This window comes from Gastrolobium bilobum, unplaced genomic scaffold, assembly GCF_033153095.1.
Source record: "Gastrolobium bilobum isolate Gb01-03AN ecotype WA unplaced genomic scaffold, APGP_CSIRO_Gbil_v1 utg41768, whole genome shotgun sequence".
Classification (NCBI taxonomy): Eukaryota; Viridiplantae; Streptophyta; class Magnoliopsida; order Fabales; family Fabaceae; genus Gastrolobium; species Gastrolobium bilobum.
In genome coordinates this window covers 103251-121998 of record NW_026896542.1, presented here as the reverse complement: position 1 = coordinate 121998, position 18748 = coordinate 103251, and the positions used below count along the sequence as shown (strand labels likewise).

At 33.3% G+C, this 18748-nt stretch overlaps 2 protein-coding genes across 2 annotated transcripts; one reads left to right on the top strand and one right to left on the bottom strand.

Annotated features, from left to right (window-relative positions):
* Window positions 1-6728: 6728 nt before the first annotated feature.
* On the bottom strand, window positions 6729-8463 carry LOC133300368 (uncharacterized). The gene is made up of 2 exons (XM_061499894.1): window positions 8403-8463; window positions 6729-7771 (listed from the first exon to the last, which is right to left on the bottom strand). Exons 1-2 carry the CDS (start codon window positions 8461-8463, stop codon window positions 6735-6737), a joined length of 1098 nt encoding a protein of 365 aa, XP_061355878.1. The 3' UTR covers window positions 6729-6734.
* A 7231-nt stretch (window positions 8464-15694) lies between these two features.
* LOC133300364 (17.9 kDa class II heat shock protein) lies at window positions 15695-16474 on the top strand. The gene has a single exon (XM_061499889.1). It carries the CDS (start codon window positions 15805-15807, stop codon window positions 16279-16281), a length of 477 nt encoding a protein of 158 aa, XP_061355873.1. The 5' UTR covers window positions 15695-15804; the 3' UTR covers window positions 16282-16474.
* Window positions 16475-18748: the final 2274 nt, after the last annotated feature.

The following is an 18748-nucleotide window of genomic DNA, read 5'->3' as shown; positions in this document are numbered from 1 at the left end:
AATTGTTTGAAAAAGCTGCAGTTTTTATTATTGATTTTAAATCCATCTTTAATTATTAGAATTCTTTTCTTGCATTTAATTGTTGTTTGGCATTTGTTCTTTTAATTATTTTATTTAAAATTAGATTTTTATTATTCTTCTCAAACCAAATTTGATTTGTCCAATTTAAGTAAAAATAGTACACTAGTGCTTGAAACACTAATCCTTGTGGAAATAATACTCTACTAATTTCTTTATTACTTATACAACCGATATACTTGTCGTGATCGCAACAAAGCCCACATTTCCACTTTGGTTTTGTAATTGCATCACATCCTATTAAATGCATATATCTTCGATTTTTCAGTATCACCCCAATTAAATATCCTCTAAATTTTTTCAATCTCAAAGGATAAATTATTGGGAAGCTTACCAGATTGCATTTGCAAGTATGAAATAGTGGCTAATACCGATTATGCAAGGGTAATTCTTCCAGCTTGAGATAAAACTTTGAATTCTAGCCATTCAGCTTGTCTCTCACTATATCAATTGTTGCCATATAAGATTCCATTGTGACATACTTGGCCATGATGAATCCAAGATCCAAGATAACAGCCCAGATTCCTCACCCTCTTAAACCCACATATTTCGGTAATATTTGCAGTAACCTCTTCCGGAGTGTTCTTTGAAAAGAAAATACTAGTCTTTTCTGCGTTGACCTTTTCACCAAATAAATCAAGACATTTGAAGATAATTTGTATCTGATCAACATTGGCCTCAACAAAAAACATAAGGTCATTTGCAAACATTAAATGTGAAATTTTTTGCCCCTCCAAGCCAACCCGAATAAGCTTCCATAAATCACCCATCACTGCCGTGTCAATTATGTGAGACAACTTTTCCATTGCCATAAGGAAAAGGTATAAAGACAATGGATCCCCATACTGGATACCAAGTAAATGTTGAAACTCCTTAGTTACACTTCCATTCCATAAGATATTAATTCTTATGGAGGAAATTGTGTGCATAATAATATCCATCAATTTTTGAGGAAGCTTCATGTTTTGCATAGTATTTTTCATGAAGTTCCGACTTAACCTGTCATAAGCCTTCTCAAGGTCCATCTTAACTGCCGTGAAGATTTTATTCCCTCTCATGTGATACATAGTATAAATCAGCTCTTGCACCACTATGATATTGTCTTGGATATGCCTCTGTGGAACAAAACTAGCCTGCACAGGAGATATTACCTTCATCATGATTGGTTTCAACCTCATAACCATAATTTTGCTGATAATCTTGTAAATAACCGAACATAAGGAAATGGCTCTGAAGTGAGTTATATGAGACGAAGTTTGACTTTTCAGTATAAGGACTAGAAGCGTTGAATTTATGGTCGAAATATGTTTAGGATAACTCCAGAAAACATCAACCAGCTTGTAGACCTGTCCTTTTGTAGTATCCCAATTTTTTTAAAAAAATATTGCAGGAAACTCTTCAATACCCGGAGCTTTTAGTGCACCAATTTCAAAAACAGCTTGTTGAATCTCCTCAGTTGAAGGAACTCTATCCAGTTGCAACCTGTTCTCTTGAGGCAGATAAAGCCATGAATTCTCGGAGTCTAACCATCTCCTAATTGTAGCCTCCTTCTTGAAGAGATTTTTATAAAACCTACAGGCTATATTTTCCATCTCCTCAATTTTTTTACCTATTTATCAATATCATTTCTCAGCCTGATAATTTTATTTCTATTTCTGTGTTCAGAGGTGATAAAATTTTGTGTTTCGATCCCCATTTTTAATCCATTGTTGTCTAGACTTCTGGAACCAAAGCTTTTCCTTTTCATCTAAGATTTTTCCAATCTCCATTTGGCAATTTTCCTTTATCCTCCTCAACTCTTCTTACTCAAAATTAGTTCTCTAGTTTTGGATGCGCTCAAGATTCTTTAATAACCTCTCATGCTTCCTTTGAATGTTCCCAAAAATGTTCCTGTTCCAATCATTTACTGTAGGTATAAAATGCCGAAGCATATATGACACATCAAATGTATTATTCCCTATGGACCTCATTATCTGTTGAAAATCAAGGGGGGTCTTGCCATGCAGCAACAAAGCCAAAAGTTTCATAATGAGAATTAGAAGGTTTTTCAAATAAATCAAGAAGAACTGGATTGTAGTCTGAATAGATTCTAGGCAAATTTCTTACTTTGGCCCCATCATACTCCATCCTCCAAACTAAATTGGCAGCAACTCTATCCAACCTTTTATATACTCTATCTATATGACCCCGTTTGGGCCCTTGCCACATAATTTGACAGCCAGCCAACCAAGGTATACCACATTATAGTTTTCTAGGACTGAGTTAAAAGCTTCAGACTTCCTTACAAGGATGCCTCTTTTCTTTTCATACAACCCTGCAATCTCATTAATGTCCCCCTATGATCCAATGTTTAGAACCAAAGTTGTTGACGTTATGTTTCTCTTGGGCTTGCATTAATCGCAGTGTACAAGAATTGGACACAACCCTAGATTCTAATTTTCATATGTATGAACTATTTAGATTGATTTAAAATATCTACTTCTATGCTTTTGGATGACTAGATGGCTCATATTTCACTTGAAAAAGCTTGTGCTTCTTCTATCCAATAGCCATAAAAGCTACTTCATAAGTTTTTAACCATTAGGACTCTCAGTTATGGTTTCCAGCAGGATAACCAAACCAATACGATATTTTGCAATCATTAGCTTAAGGGGATGCCATAATTTCTTAGCGGCCTCTCTAACATTCCAAAAAAAAAAAAAAACAAGACATTACATACCAAAGTAAGAAGATGCAGGTTTTAGGTATCCCTGCTAATCCCTTTTCTTTGATTTATGTTTGTCATGCTTGCACAAGTGAACTGCTCTCTCCTTGATTGTCAGGCCCTTCATTTCTTCTGGTTGCTCTATCAGGGGGGGCTTTGGGGCAGGGTGCTTCAAGTGCTCTACTCTTCTTTGTCCTCATTGGGTAGTCAGCCCTTTGGATGGGGTTGGAATTGACTTTTAGATTTAAGGGGCCTCCGATTTCCTCCTTGGCTCATCTTCCTGGTTTAGGTTTGCAGGAGCTTCTTCCTCAACATTTTGTTCATCAACTATCATGATGGACTAGTGTTTTGAGATTGCTCATTCTTTTTTATAGTCTGAGGGCTACCATTTACCTCCATGTCATTTGCTCTAATTAAATCATCTGAGGCGTCTCCTACCACGATATATGCAGAAGAAGAAGTTTCAGTGATTGAGATGAGGACTTACTTCTTCTTTTATACTTTTGCACTGGCTCCTTGTCCAAACTATCTTGACCTAATTCCACCTCTTTTGGGCCATTATTTTTTCCATCTTCACCCTCAACCTTGTCTTTTGGCTCCTCCAGTTGACCCAACATAGTGTACATAGAATTTTTTCTCCTTCTCTCTCTATGAGGATCGAGAGAAAGGTTACCTTTCCTTGAGTATCCTAGTGTGAAGCTTGCTTTATTATTTTTCCTTTGTTTGTTACTAGCATCCAAGTCTTGGTATGATCATACTTATCCTTCAACCTCTTCCAGAGGATTTGAGGGTCTCAAACATACAAATATTGAATCTGCAGGCTCTCATGCAAATGATGATGGATAAAAATAAGTGCATTTGCCTTTCCCTTCTCATCAGAGCTTCCAACTTCTGTAATAGGATTAGCGAGACCTTGCCCATGAAGGTGCATCTCCATGTCCAGACACAAAGACAAGTAATTGTTACCACTCACCTCCAGGATGTGGAACTTAGGCTTCTTAATGATTGCCATGATACTGCTACTTCAGGAACAAAAATCTACTATCACTTCAAGGACAAAGTGATATGTCAAATTTAAGATCAAAAAGAGGGAAGAAAAAAATGGTAGAAGGTGAGTAAAAGGAAGAATGTACTACCTTGTTGACAAAAATACCTTGTAGATAAAAAAAAAAGGTTGTTCCTTTTTCTCTTTTGAGGATCAAGAACGATTTTTCTTTTCTTTTTGTAAAGAGGCTATGGTTTTAAAGAATGTGTCGTTGCAAATTTTTCTTTAAAGGAGCTAGTTATGCTGATAACGTGTTATAGAAAAAGGGTATTAAGAGAAGAAAATTCATATCAGAGCAAGTAAAATTAGAGAGAAAGTTAGGGAGTAATTCAAGGAAAGATAAGAGAGTGTACTCAGAAAAATGTCACTATCTATTAGCATGATGATACCCATTTATATAGAGTTACAAGATTTGGGGATAAATGTCAATGGTTAGAATCATAAATTGGGAGATAAATGTCAATAGTTTTCGGAATTTGAATTACCATTTCTGAATACAAAAAGTCTTCCATTTTGTAACACCTATCAATTTAAAAGAAAATAAAAAAATTGTAGTATGGAGACTAGAAGTATCCAACATAATACATATTTGACACTAGTATGGGAACCTGTCTTTAATGTAAACGTTTATTTATTACGTTTATATAGTCAACATTTGGATAAATTGCTATATAAGAGAAAATATGGAAAATTACATGGTCAACATCATATTTTAATATTACTGTTTACTTTGTATGTATAGGCTTTAAATTCATGAACTATGCATTTTGGGTTTAAAGATTGACGTTCCAAAATTTCATTTGAGGGCAGCCATTAGGGTATATTTCGGGAGTTGGAAAGGGGAAGAAAGGGGAAATAATTGAAACAAAATGAAGAGAAGGAAGATTATCAACCTCTTCAATCCTAATTGGAGTTTAATTACAGGATCAAACAATTTCAGGAGGAAAATGAGCTTAGTATATACATATATATATATAATTCTTGTATGCTTTCCTAAGGGTGAGTATAATTTTTACTCAAAAATTCCCAAACAAGAACTATAGAAGAATTTATCAGATGTTAACAATGCCAAATTGCAAACAAACAAAAAAAATTAATGGGGAAGAAAAATCGGGTTCAGAGTGGCTGTGGTTTTGCAGTAGAACAGACAAACAAAAATCAAAGAAAGAGAAAAAAACCTTATAAAAAATTAAGATTGGACTTCAAGTTTGGGTCAGATTTCGGAAGACCCTCTAGTGCGTTATGAGACCTATGTCTTGTGTCCTTTGAAGGCCGTAAAGGCCAGGTACCCCATGCTTCCAACCATCCCGAAGAGGTGAGAAAATTCAATACAATTTCTAGAGTAAAACAAGTTTAATTATAGGAAACACTTAATATATATCAGTCTTTTTACTTTAAAAAAAATTAGATAGTGAAAACTGTTAAAAAAAGGACAATTTTTTTGAGTAATAACAAAAAGTGGCACTATTTAGTCTTTGCTGAAAAATTAAAACTTAAGGTTTGGTTCTCTAAGATTAAAGTATTATCACATTCGTCCTTTGAAATATGTGTTTGCACTACATTAGTCTTTTAAAGATTTTATAGTCAAATCAATCCTCAAAAATATAAAATGTTATGATATTTATTCATGTAGAAGACTAAATGGTTGATATAAAAAGAAACAATTTAGAGTAAAGTCAATTTTGGATCTCTAACAAAAAATATGATCTCCACCTTAGTTTCTTAGAAAAAAATTAGTCTCGAGATTTCTAAGAAATTCAAAGTGGATCCATTTAGTTGAAATCGCAGTTCCTCACAAATGCAAAAAAGATCCACATTAATTTCTCAAAAAGACTAAAATGAATCCACTTTGAATTTCATAGAGATCAGATGACTAATTTTTTTTTATAAAGAATTAAAGTAAGGATCGTATTTTATCTTTGGGACTCAAAATTGGCTTTACTCAAGAATTTATTAAGTATTTTGTATCTTTAAAGGATTTCCTGTTAAAATTTATTTATGATAACTAATTTTGTGACCAAAATATTTAAAAAACTAATATAATAACACCTTAATTTTTGAAAATCAAGTATTCTCATGATTTATACACAAAAAGACTATTTTGATAAAAGAATTTAAATATAAAACTTCATCAATGAAATTCTCATGATTTATGCACAAAAGACTATTTTGATAAAAGAATTATATCAGTATTAACTTTATGCTGCAGGATAAATTAAAATGGCGTTACTCGTATCTTTTAAAAAAAGATTAAAACTATTGTTTGTCCACTTTAAATATCCGTTTGTCAGGGTACTATTAAATTTCCATGGCCTTTTGACCGTGCCAATACGTTGTTCGAAATATTTGACCTTTTTTGGCCAAACCTATTACCGAAATAACGGAGGAAGGAACGCATTAGTGATTAGTGTATAGTTGCGCATCTTACACATACACGTATTACGAAATGCGACCCAAACGTGCACTTAATATTGATGTATCTAGACGTGCATCTGGCACTAACGTGTCTAGAGGCATATGTGCATGTCTCACTTTTGTAATCTCATGAAACACATGTGTTAGATGTGCGGCTAAACGCGTAGCCACCTGATATGTGTCTTCTTGTATTAGTTCGATAATACGTTTGATCAAAGAAGTAAATTGTTGGAATATTTCGAAAAGCTTATTTGTGAGGTCAAAAAGCCAATTTCCAGAAAACATCCACTTCAATGGTATCCTTCTATATTTTAAAGTCATATCTTCAAAAACAAAAACAAAAGTGATAAGTGAAAAACGAGTTATTTGGTGATGACCAATTAGGAAGGGTATAACAATCTAAAACTTGAAACAAGTCCAACAAAAAAAAAACTACAAGGAACTAAATTATATCCTAATAATTCTTATATATTTTCTTGACTGCTTGAGTTATTATGCAGTAAATTTGTCTACATTCTTGGCAGAAATCCGTTTCAAGAACTCATAGGTAGTAATCATGGTTGTGGCAGATAAGGACATTGAAGCCCACCTTGGCCCCAATCCTCTGTAACAAGCTAAGATTCCACCTTCCTTCACCATATTCCGAACTGTTTGCACAAAAGTTAGTGGCCTCATTCGTCCATTCTCCTCTGCATCCAAAACCTGCAACCTTGTCTTGATTGTGTCAAGTGGCATAGTCATAACTGCTGAAATTCCACTAGCCATAACCGCACTCAAACCTTGTACACCTATCATTGCACTTGAATTAGGCCTAAAATCACAACCATTAACAAAACCACGCTCATGATCCCTCTTACCCATATAGCAACCAAAAGCACCCCAAATAAGCCTATGTGCCATTGAATAAGAAGCCCACCAAACCGCGTTAGATGGTGCATAAGTCACAATTGAAACCCCAAATCCCCTATAGAACCCTCTTGGTCCATCCGCACATAGAATTTTCCTAAAAGCATCAAAACTATTCTTGTAAACATTTTTGCAGCTTCCTTGAACCATAAGTCTTTGGCTTACAACATCAACTGGGGTCCACACTAATTGTGCAGCCAAAGCAGAAGCTAACCCTCCAGCAGCATTAGCTATGGTCATGGCAGTGGTGTCTGAAAACCCCAACTGAACAGTAACATTGCCAACGTTGCTCTTTGTAACTTCGAGTGCTGACATGTAAAGCGCACGTGCAGGGATTGTTCCCATCAAGGAAGTGCCAAAACCTTTGTAGAAACATCTAAAACCTTCGTGGAGCATGATGGAAGAAGACATGTTTCGGCAAGAGATGTTTGCTGAGGAAACTTGTTGGCGTGTCTTCAACACAACAACAGGGTAAAGAGCAGCTGATAGACCTGAGAACAAAGCTGCTCCTAGGATGAAGAACTTGGACTTGTCAAGCATGTGCCACTCTATCTCTTCTGGGACATGAACATAACTGAAACTGAAACATCCTCGTTTGCACACAAAGTACTCATCTTTGGTCACTTCAATAGCATAATAAAAAGCTAACAGGACAGAACAAGAATGAGAAAGAATTGGCTAGTGTTCTGTGTCTCTCGGCGATTAGATTATAAAAGGAGGAGTAATGAGGAAAGTGAAACGAACCGGCACGTGTCAGTTTCTGTATGGGTGACTATTAGTGAATTTACTATCTACCGCTTTAACTGAAAAAGTTTAGAGCAATGCATGTTCAACAGTGTGAAATTTGTATAAGAAAATGTGAGAAAAGTGTCTACTAATGTAAAATTGTGTGATTTTGAGTGAGAGAAAGAGATAGATAAAAAGAGAAAGAATGAACAAAAAAAAGTAAAGGTGTGAGACTCATCTTTTATGAAAGTGAAATGACACAAGTTGTGTTATTTAAAATGATAAACACTTTTCCAAAAAAACATTCATCACGTCACACGTCTATAGAGATTTAAGTCTGTATTTTCATTTGTTTTTTTTTTAAGTGTGTGACTTACTAAGATTGTGTATGTAGTAAGAGATTATCATCTCTTATTGAATGAGAGTCCATTATCCCATTAAAAATATATAAAACGAAATGGCTATCACTATATGATTAACAATTTCTATCTAAAACTTACACACTTGTTCAAGCTTGAATGGGTATACAATCATGCAATGACTCAACAGCACGTGGTCCAGACGTACTGACACTGCTACTCTTCTTCATTAGTTGTGGGTGAGCCTCCAAGTCCAAAAAACCAGCAACGCAATACAGCGGTCATGATAATATATGGATAAGAGAGTAAGATCTAGAGTCCCTTTGAGGCACTTTAAAAAATAGATTTTTTTATGTACAAAAAATAATAATTTTTTTATGCTTTATTTTTTTAAATCAAAATTATTTTATATTTGGATTAAATACATACAAATATTTTAAAAATAAAAAAACTATTTGAATGTTAAATATTTAATAAACACTATATATATAGGGCTTATCATTTCTCAAGCTGTCGGAGATAACTTTATCTTCGGCTACTAAATCATAACCGTACAAAGATGGATCAATGGTGATAAAGGAAGAGAAAGAAAAAGGGAATCATAACATTCAAAGGAGAATCAATAAATCTAAGGAAATAAATAATCAAAACGACGTAGTTTTAGGGTGGCCGGAGATAAACTTATCTCAAGCAGCTTGAGAAATGTTTTTCCCATATATATATTAAGTATTTCTCCAGTCGCTTACCTCCAATGAGCTCAAAACGATGTCTTTTCGGGTTATAAGATTAAAAAATTATAATGATAAAGACTAATATAACCTTACAATATATTAAAATTACAAAAATATTTTGATTTTCGTCCCTAAAATGACGTCATTATGGGCTCACTGGAGATAACTTATCTCCATTAACTTGAAAAATCCTTTATATATATATATATATATATATATATATATATATATATATAGGGTATGATCATTTGACACCGGTGTCAATTTGAAATTTGACACCTCATATGAGAGTCGTTAGATCAAAAAATATCAATGGTATCACATGCTTACAAATCAGAGTCGTTGATATTTTTTGATCTAACGGCTCTCAGATGAGGTGTCAAAGTTCAAATTTGACACCGGTGTCAAAGGATCCTACCCCCCCTCTATATATATATATATATATATATATATATATATATATATATATATATATATAGGATATGATACTTTCATACTAGTGTCAAATTTGAAATTTGATACATCATCTGATAGTCATTAGATCAAAAAAGATCATCGACTCTGATTATAAGATGATCTAACGGCTATTAGACGAGGTGTCAAATTTCCATCGGTGTCAAAGAATCCTACCTCTATATATATATATATATATATATATATATATATATATATATATATATATATATATATTTGGTAGGATCGTTTGACACCAGTGTCAACGACTATGATTTGTGACAACATTGATCTTTTTTGATCTAATGGCTCTTAGATGAGGAGTCAACGACTATGATTTGTGACAACATCGATCTTTTTTGATCAAATGGCTCTTAGATGAGGAGTCAAATTTAAAATTTGACACTGGTGTCAAATGATCCTGTATATATATATAATTACTAAATAAATATATGATGGTAGTAGGTAGTGGTAGTGAGGTTAAGGATGTGCAAAATAACCAAAAAACTGAACTGAACCATGAACTGAACCGAACTGGCCCTTAAAATAACCGGTTTTTAAAAACCAGTTCATGAACCTAACTGGTTTTTAAAGAACCAGTTCATGAATCAAACCGGTTTTTTGAACCAGTTTAAGAATCGAACCAGTTTTTAGAACCAGTTTAAGAACCGAACCATTTTGAACCGAACCGAACTGTTTCCGAACCGAATCGAACCGTTTTCAAACCGAACCAAATTGATTTTTATAACTTTATTTTTTTAATTTTTAATTTTTTCTTTTCAAAATAGGGTCGACCCGAACAATTTTCGAACCGATTCCGAACTGAACCGTTTTCCACCGAACCGAACCATTTAAACCAATTCGGTTCAGTTTTTCAAAAAAACTGATTCGGTTCGACCCATGCACATCCCTAAGTGGGGTAGAGTAGTTAGAATATGGTAGAGATTTCAAAATTATACAAATATTATTTTATTATATTAATAAATAAAAGAAAAGAAAATTTATTATTATATCTTTTGCGTTATATAATTTTACACATAATAGAACTTGGATAATAAAGAAAAAAAAGTGTTTTTGTTTTTTATCTTGTGCATAAAATTTTATAACTTAATTTAACGATTAACAAAAACTTAAGAGTAAATACCTTTTTTAGTCTCTGGCAATATTTAAGAAGTCTTTTTTAGTCTCTGGCAATAAAAAAGGACCAAATTGGTCCCTGAAAGTACAAGAAAAGGGCCACTCTACATATTTGGGAGTTGACATAAGGACTAACATGGCCCTTTTTTTGTAATTTCAGGGACCAATTTGGTCCTTTTTTATTGTCAGGGACTAAAAAGGACTTCGTAGATATTGACAGGGACTAAGAAGGGTGTTTACTCAAAACTTAAAGATTTACTTTGTCTTGTATTTTTTTGGTTTAATATCTATATTATTTCAACAATCAAATAAGATATAAAGTTTTTTAAGCTTTGTCGTCATTAAAACAGTCAATAAGACATGTGATATGCCTTCAACATATGTTGTTTTAAAGGCTAAAAGAGCAAGAATAATCCATGCTCAAACTTGTTCTTATGGAAATCTTGTGTTTTGTAGGTAAAATTGTAGATACAAGGTATGTTTTGACGATAAAAAAGTGGCAACAACAAAAAAGAGAAGAGCTTTGATCAAAAGCAAAAAACATCAACCATATGTGGATATTGAAGATGTATGATGTAGCCACACAAGAGAAGTGATGTCATATCAAAGTGGCAAGATCATTGGATCAAGAGCAACAATGAATAATTAGAAGAGCAACACCAAGATCAAAGACAACTAACCATGGATAACATCTAAGAGAAGCTCAATATCATAACCATGGTGAAAAATGATCAAAACCAACAAAGTGTCAATCATTGTCATATTCAACAAGTCAAAGCATCAAGTTCAGGTAAAGATCCAAGACACAAGACATGAAGCTAAGTCTAAAATCATATTTGTAATATATCTTTAGGACTTAGAGTATATGTGAGGGTATATGATAGATTGCATTGCATGAGCTCAAAGTTTTTCTCAAAGTAAACATGTTTTTCAAATTGTATAATCATAACCTTTATATACTTGAAAGAAATTTGAAAAACCCATAAAAAAGATCCTTGACATATTTTATAACTTCAAAACATATTTATCAAGTCAAGATCTTTCACAAAAAAAGTTGTTGGAAGCAAACTTGAACACATTTGAACTTAAAATTTGTTGCTTAATTTTGTTGCTTCCTTCCATACAAATTTTCGTATCTAATATGATGGATTTAGATCTTGTGTTCTTCATAAAATTTGTAGATCTTTCTTTTATATTTCTAGCAGGACCAAGATCATATCAATCCGACAAGTATAACTCAAGTTATGCCGAAAATACAAAACAATGTTCTTGTTGTGAATAAAGTATTCGAATACCTGATGAAGTATTCGAATACCTCACGAAAAGTATTCGACTACTTACTGAGCAGAAATCCTTAAACGGTTATAAACGGCTATTTTTATGAAAAATCACTATAAATACATTCCTTATGTCCCTAAAACGAATTGATCACCATTCCTACACATCTTAAGGATGATTTGAGAGCTTCTACACTATCATTTGCATATTCTTTGTTATCTTTCAAAGATCAAACATATTTGAGCTCATATTTTGAAATATCATATACCCATAGTGCTTCAAGTTGTATATCCACACTTTGAGAGTGTATATTCATTTCCTAATATTTTCCTTCTTGTATTCTTGAGTTGAAAGGGTTGTGAAACCCATTGTTTGAGAGGTAGCCAAATACCTAAGTAAATTTGGAGTGAATTATAAGGTTACCAAGTACCCGTAAACTTGAAGATTGAAAGGTATCCAAGAACCCGAAATCTTGGAAGATTGTAAAGGTTTGTCAAGCACCCGTGAAGCTTGACCATTAATGAAAGAGTTGATCGAGCGGCTTCAGTCTGGACGTAGGTCACAAGTAGTGGTGACCGAACCAGGATATATAGTGTTTGCAATTCTCTAAACTCTTTATTTCTAGCGCTTTAATTGCTTCTTTGATATCTTGTATGTGCTAGTATAAGTTCAATAATTGTGATACATTATATGTTATGGATTGTTTGAATGCATTGATTAGCTTTCCACATATCAAAGTTTACTTGAATTGATTATTTAGAAACTAGAAGGGGGCTTTTGCGAAAATCTTATAATACTCAATTCACCCCCCTCTTGAGTATGGAAGCCACATTCCTAACAAAAATTACATGAAAAAAGATCAAATCACAAGAGCAAAAGAAAGGAAAATCTAAGTCTCTTGCGCCAAGTCCGCACTAGAAGTGCATAATATGGTGAAGCCACTGTTTCACGACGCCAGTAGTGCGGGACTGGCACCAGGAGCACGTGATTTACTTAAGTGGATTCGAAGATGCATCTAAAAAGGATATCTTTGAAGATTTGATAGAGATTTGGAATTGAGTTATATAAAGAGAACCAAAACCTTATGAAAGCATATTTGGCTGAGCTATTTTCTGCAGATGAGGATAAAGAGAACAAGAGGTGGATATCATAGAACTTCAGGGAGAGAAGCTTGAAGAAATTGAACATCATTAATTTCCATTCTTCTTCTTGTTCATGGCTTCTTCTTATTCTTTTTATTTCTTGAATTTGTTTAAACAAGATATGTCTTACTAAGTTTCTTTTATAGTTAGGGATATGGATCCAAAGTGAATCCTTTTGTGATTTAAATTGTTTCTTTAATAAATTTTCTCAACTTGTTTGTGTTTTATCTTAGAATTATTTTATACATTCTTGCATGAATTGATCACTCTTATAGGGATTTGAGGGTTATGGTTCACAATAGACATGTTGAGATTTTAATTCTGACAGGGTCAAACACTAGTTCTTGCATGATCTAGACAGAGTTGTAGGAATTGCAAACTTTTATAATTCATAGAGCTTAATGCTTAATCTGAAGGAAAGGAATTACTAAGACATTTGGGTTCCAATTAGGTTATATGGTTAAAGTCACTAAGAAATTAGGATTTAACTAATCAATTAATTAGAAGATGAATTGTTTGAAACAGTTGAGATAAATTGTTATAGAAATTAATTTAAACTACTCAAGGAGGATTAGAGGAGAAATATTCTGTACCTACAGTCTCGTTATTGATTTCTTTAAGGGGGCGTTTGGTTGAGGAGAAATTTTTTGAATACTAGGAAAATGTAATTATTAGGGAAATGTTTGGAAAGTGAGTTTGGTAGGAAAATGTAAAAAAAGTTGTTTGGTTGAAAAAAATTTACCAGGAAAATTTGGTAACCTGAGGGTATTTTGGTCTGGGTCAACTTCCACCTTCTTCCACTTACCCATCTAACTAAGGAAAACTACGTCGAAGCAAGCTTTTTAAACAGTGATAATTGCTCCATTTCAAAGGCCAAATCTGTATAGCTATGCAATATGAATAGATGGGGAAATTTTAAGAAACTCTCTACCAAACAAGGAAATCAACAATTGCCAGCTTGATTTGGATGGGAAAATTTTAAGAAACCCCCAACCAAATAGCACCTAAATCCATTTTAATTCTCGACGTTCTTAGTTTGAATTACTATTGCTTGCAATTGTCTTTATTTTTAGTTCTTTCATTAAAAATTACTTTTCTCTACACCTATTGATCTGTCCAAATTAGTGGGAATAGAGAGAATAGTACTTGGTTCTATTAATCCTCGTAGGAATGACATCTTACTCGTTACTTTATTACTTGTACGACCGGTATACTTGTCGTGATCGTAACAACCTAATAGCATAAGGCCTGATTTTATAAGATCTGGTTAAATTTTAATACTATCCAGCGTTTGCCATGATATTATATAAGATAATGTATTGTATTAGATAATATCATTTAGTGTCTAATAACACGCTGTATAATACTAGATAGGATAAAAATAAATATTTTTGACAAAAGTACCTTTTAATAAAGATAATTTTTTTCAAATATGTCATGAGATTAATTTTTTTAAAAATCTATTCAAAAAATTATTAATTTTTATAAAAATAAAAATCTCCAATATTTTAAAAATTAATCTTTTAAAAAATTGATTTCTATTTTAATATATTAATATTAAAATAATATTTTAATTCATGAGAATTGCACTAGTCAATAATATTAATACATCAATTTTTTATCAGGTCTAATCTCATCCCCTTTGGTCTGATTAAGTTATATATCATTTTGATGTATTAAGAGATCGTAGTGTATAAACTTATACTATACGATGATCACTCTAAACAATTAAAAATATTATAACGTATAATATAAACTTATTTAGTAGCCTTATATTCATCAAACATGCCAAGGGACAATCTACCCCACTCAGCACTAGTCTATGTGGGCGTAAGATTGAAAAGCCCCAAGAGTAACAAATCTATAAAGAAAGAAGTTCACATGCACAAAAAAAAGTCCACTTCCATGTATATATATGTCGATCAAAAGATTCTTTGTTGATTCCATAACGATCACTAGAGTCAGCTGACTCAACAAATTGAGCTTATGATATGAGCTTGACTCATTAAATTGATGTTTTTATTTTTCATTTAATTTTTACTTTGTATATAATTTTCATTTCTAAAGTAGACATGTGGCATTAATTTGTATTTTTATTATTATTTTTAGTATTATTAACTGGTTAAGTGTGAAAATGAATGTGGTTCGTGAGATCTAAAACAGACACGTGTCATTTTTTTTTCTTCATTATCATTATTATTAACCGGTTAAGTGTGAAAACGAAATTGGTTCGTAGACTCTAAAACTCCTCTATAAAGATAGATAGATGCCGATATACGTAATAATATTTCTTAAATGTATGCACAAGATTTTATTTATTTATTTTCAGTCATTGATAATTGACAACATTCATCTAACATAAAGTAATTTCTGCTTCTCATCGTTTCATAATTAATTAATTATTAATCATAGTATTTTTGATTTATTGGTCCTTAAATGAGCCCAGATCCAAACCACAAAATCTCCTAATGGGAAAGGAGGGAAAAAAAAAATTCCACAAGGTTCGGGAGGCTACTAGAAGAATAGAACTTTAGAAAAAATATCCTTAGAAACAAAGGTAGAAGAATTGAACGTATACAACTATAAGCCACGTGTTCTCTTCCTATGTCCTTATTCGAATTTCCAAGTAGGGCCCACACAGTTCGGATCTTGTAATTTGTAACCGAAACTACTAGAAGGTCCTGAGAACATTGATTTCTCCAGAACCATCCATTTTCTTCTTCCCCCGAGACTTTTTAAATTATCATAATCACCACCTTTGTCTCCATAGAAAGATATCTCAAAGAAAATTACTTCTTACATTCTCAGCAACATCCTTTGCAACTCTAAGATGGATTTCAGGGTGATGGGTTTGGATTCTCCGATGTTCCACACTCTACACCATATGATGGACCTGCCGGACGACACTGCTTCCGACAAGACATTCAATGCTCCGACACGAACATACGTTCGAGATGCTAAGGCAATGGCTGCAACTCCTGCGGATGTGAAGGTATATCCGAACTCTTACGTGTTCGTGATTGACATGCCAGGGTTGAAATCTGGGGATATAAAGGTTCAGGTGGAAGATGACAATATGCTTATGATATGTGGAGAGAGGAAGAGAGAGGAAGAGAAAGACGGGGCCAAGTATCTGAGGATGGAAAGAAGGGTTGGCAAGTTTATGCGCAAGTTTGTTCTCCCCGAGAATGCCAACACTGATGCTATCTCCGCCGTGTGCCAAGACGGTGTTCTCAGTGTTACGGTGGAGAAATTGCCTCCTCCGGAGCCTAAGAAGCCAAAGACTATTGAGGTTAAGCTTGCTTGAAGTTTCGTGTGAATGCTCAAGGACCAAACCAGTGTTTGAATAATGTAATGTGAAAAGGGTATCTGTTTGAAGCAGAGTGGTAGTTGTTGTAAGCTTTTTTTTTTTTTTTTTTGGTCATGTGTTTGTATTGCAGTGGATCTGTTTCTTTTGTTGTGATTTGTGATGTGGTAATATGATATGATGTATTGTTCGATGCCTTATTTTAATTTGTTTGTTCTGGATCTCCAATTTGAATTCTCATTCACTCTGCTTTCTGATTTTTATAAACTGCTGTTAGAATACACAGATAACAAAAGATGAAGGTTATATTTACAGATTCTGAGTTTATAAATTTTTATAAATCTTAATAAATACGATCGGTTATACTTTAATTAAAAGTGTATAATTAATTATATTTATTGTAATTTATAAAAAAAAATTGTGGATAGATCTTCCCTGACAAAATATGATGATAGAAGGGGGAAGAATTACATTTAGAGATGGCAAAGTGGACAGCTGGTTTTACCTTGCCACCAATTCGCTAAAAAATAAGGTAGCCTGCTCCGTCCCGTTTTTGAAAGTGGGTTGAAAAACTTAGTCTGCCCCTGTTCTATTTGTCGGGTTGGTCCGCCAGCCCGAGCTTATGTCCGCCATCAATCCGTCAAAAAATGAGTTCATCCTGTCTCGTCTCACTTTTGAGATGAGTTGAAAAACTTAACCCGTCTCACTTCATTTAGAGAGTTGGACGAACTGATCCGCTGAGTCGAGCTCGTTTTAGTGGTTCTAATTACATTAGCCGGCTAAAAGAGACAGGGAGATGGAGAGAACAGGTAGAGAAATTACTATTTGAATTTGGATAAGCTTAGCAAATTTTTTTTGATTTTTATTGCCTTAACCATTTTTTATTGTTGTGTGTTTTTTTTTTTTTTTTTGATAACATGTTGTGTGTTTTATATATTTTGTCTGGCTAGTCTTGATGCATTTGCTGGCGAATGAATTTTGGCATATATCTAGGAAATTTATTGCTTAACCAAGAAATGAGACTGCCATATTTTATTCTTATATTTTTTTGAACGCTCACGATACAAAAGAAATAATTTTATAGAAGTCCACATGTTGTTTGTTGAATGCGAAAGACTTGGTCATGGTAAAGTTAATCATGAATTATAAATTGGACTCATTTAGAGGCATTTTCTGGTTAGAGAACTTTACAAAAATAAAATAGAAAAAATCGTTTAAATTAGTAGTTAATAGGTATTAAAAAATGTTTATAAAAAAAAAATAGGTATAAAAATGTCTTTCAGAGGTAATCATAATTTTAAAATGGTTCACACAATTTTAATAAATTACGGTTATCCAAGAATTAATAGCAAGCTTTATGAGGGAGCAGATGATCTAGTATTGGAGCAGCTGTACCGTAACTGGAGCAGCAGGGGATCCAAAAGAACAGCACACAGCAAAAAAATTAAAATAATGCAATTAAATTAAATAATTATGCATTAATGTTATTTTGTAAAAATTACACATCTGTTACACAATGAGACGTCCCACTGGAGCGTCACATATGACGCCCAAAGGGAGCGTCTCATGTGCAACCTATATATATCCCACTTTCTTTTTTTCATTCCTTACTCATTTACCTCTCTAACCTCTCTCTAACCGCGGTTCGTAGTGAAGCTCTGCCAACGTAGGTAAGGTCTTAATACCTCATACGTATACATTTAAATAACAGTGCTAGTTAGTAATACATGTTAGGATTGATTGTATATTAGAGACTTGGAACATTAGGATAGTCACTTAGAAATTTTGTGGCATGCTATGAATGTTGTAGTGATATAGTAATTTTATTATTACGTAGTTATTATTATTAATTTTTAATTATGCATTAGGGTTTAGCATATTAATTAGTGATTTATAAATAGTGTTAGGGACTTCGTAAATTTCGTATGTATGATGTTATTAATGCGGGAGTGCATAACTTTGTAGTTAGTTAGGTGTGATGATTAGTACGTATTGGACAAGTTGGTAGTGACCTAGGGTTAAGTATTCAGTTAGTATTATATTATTTTTGTCCGATGTATTATTATTATTTAATTGCAAATAAATAACTGTTCTACGTTTTGGCGGGACTTCGTAAATTTCGATTCTAGTTAAATAAATGACGCACATGCTTAATTTTTGTGATAATCAATTATGTCACTGCTTAACTAAATTGTAAATAAAATGGGTTGTTACATGTGATTAATTTAAATGTTGTTTTATATTATATAGTTGAGGATAATGGATGAGTCATCATCTTCATCGGGATCTGAGTCGGATGTAGAGCCCACTGATCCCAGCATGTGGATCATCCCTGGGCCGTACAGGTGAGAGGTCCTTCGAAAGAGGGCGCAAAAAGCGCATATTTCACAGCGAGTGTGGAATACAGAGCATGTACGAAAAATTAAGACCAGACGTGGAAAGCCACAAGGGGGCCACCTACCGGTGC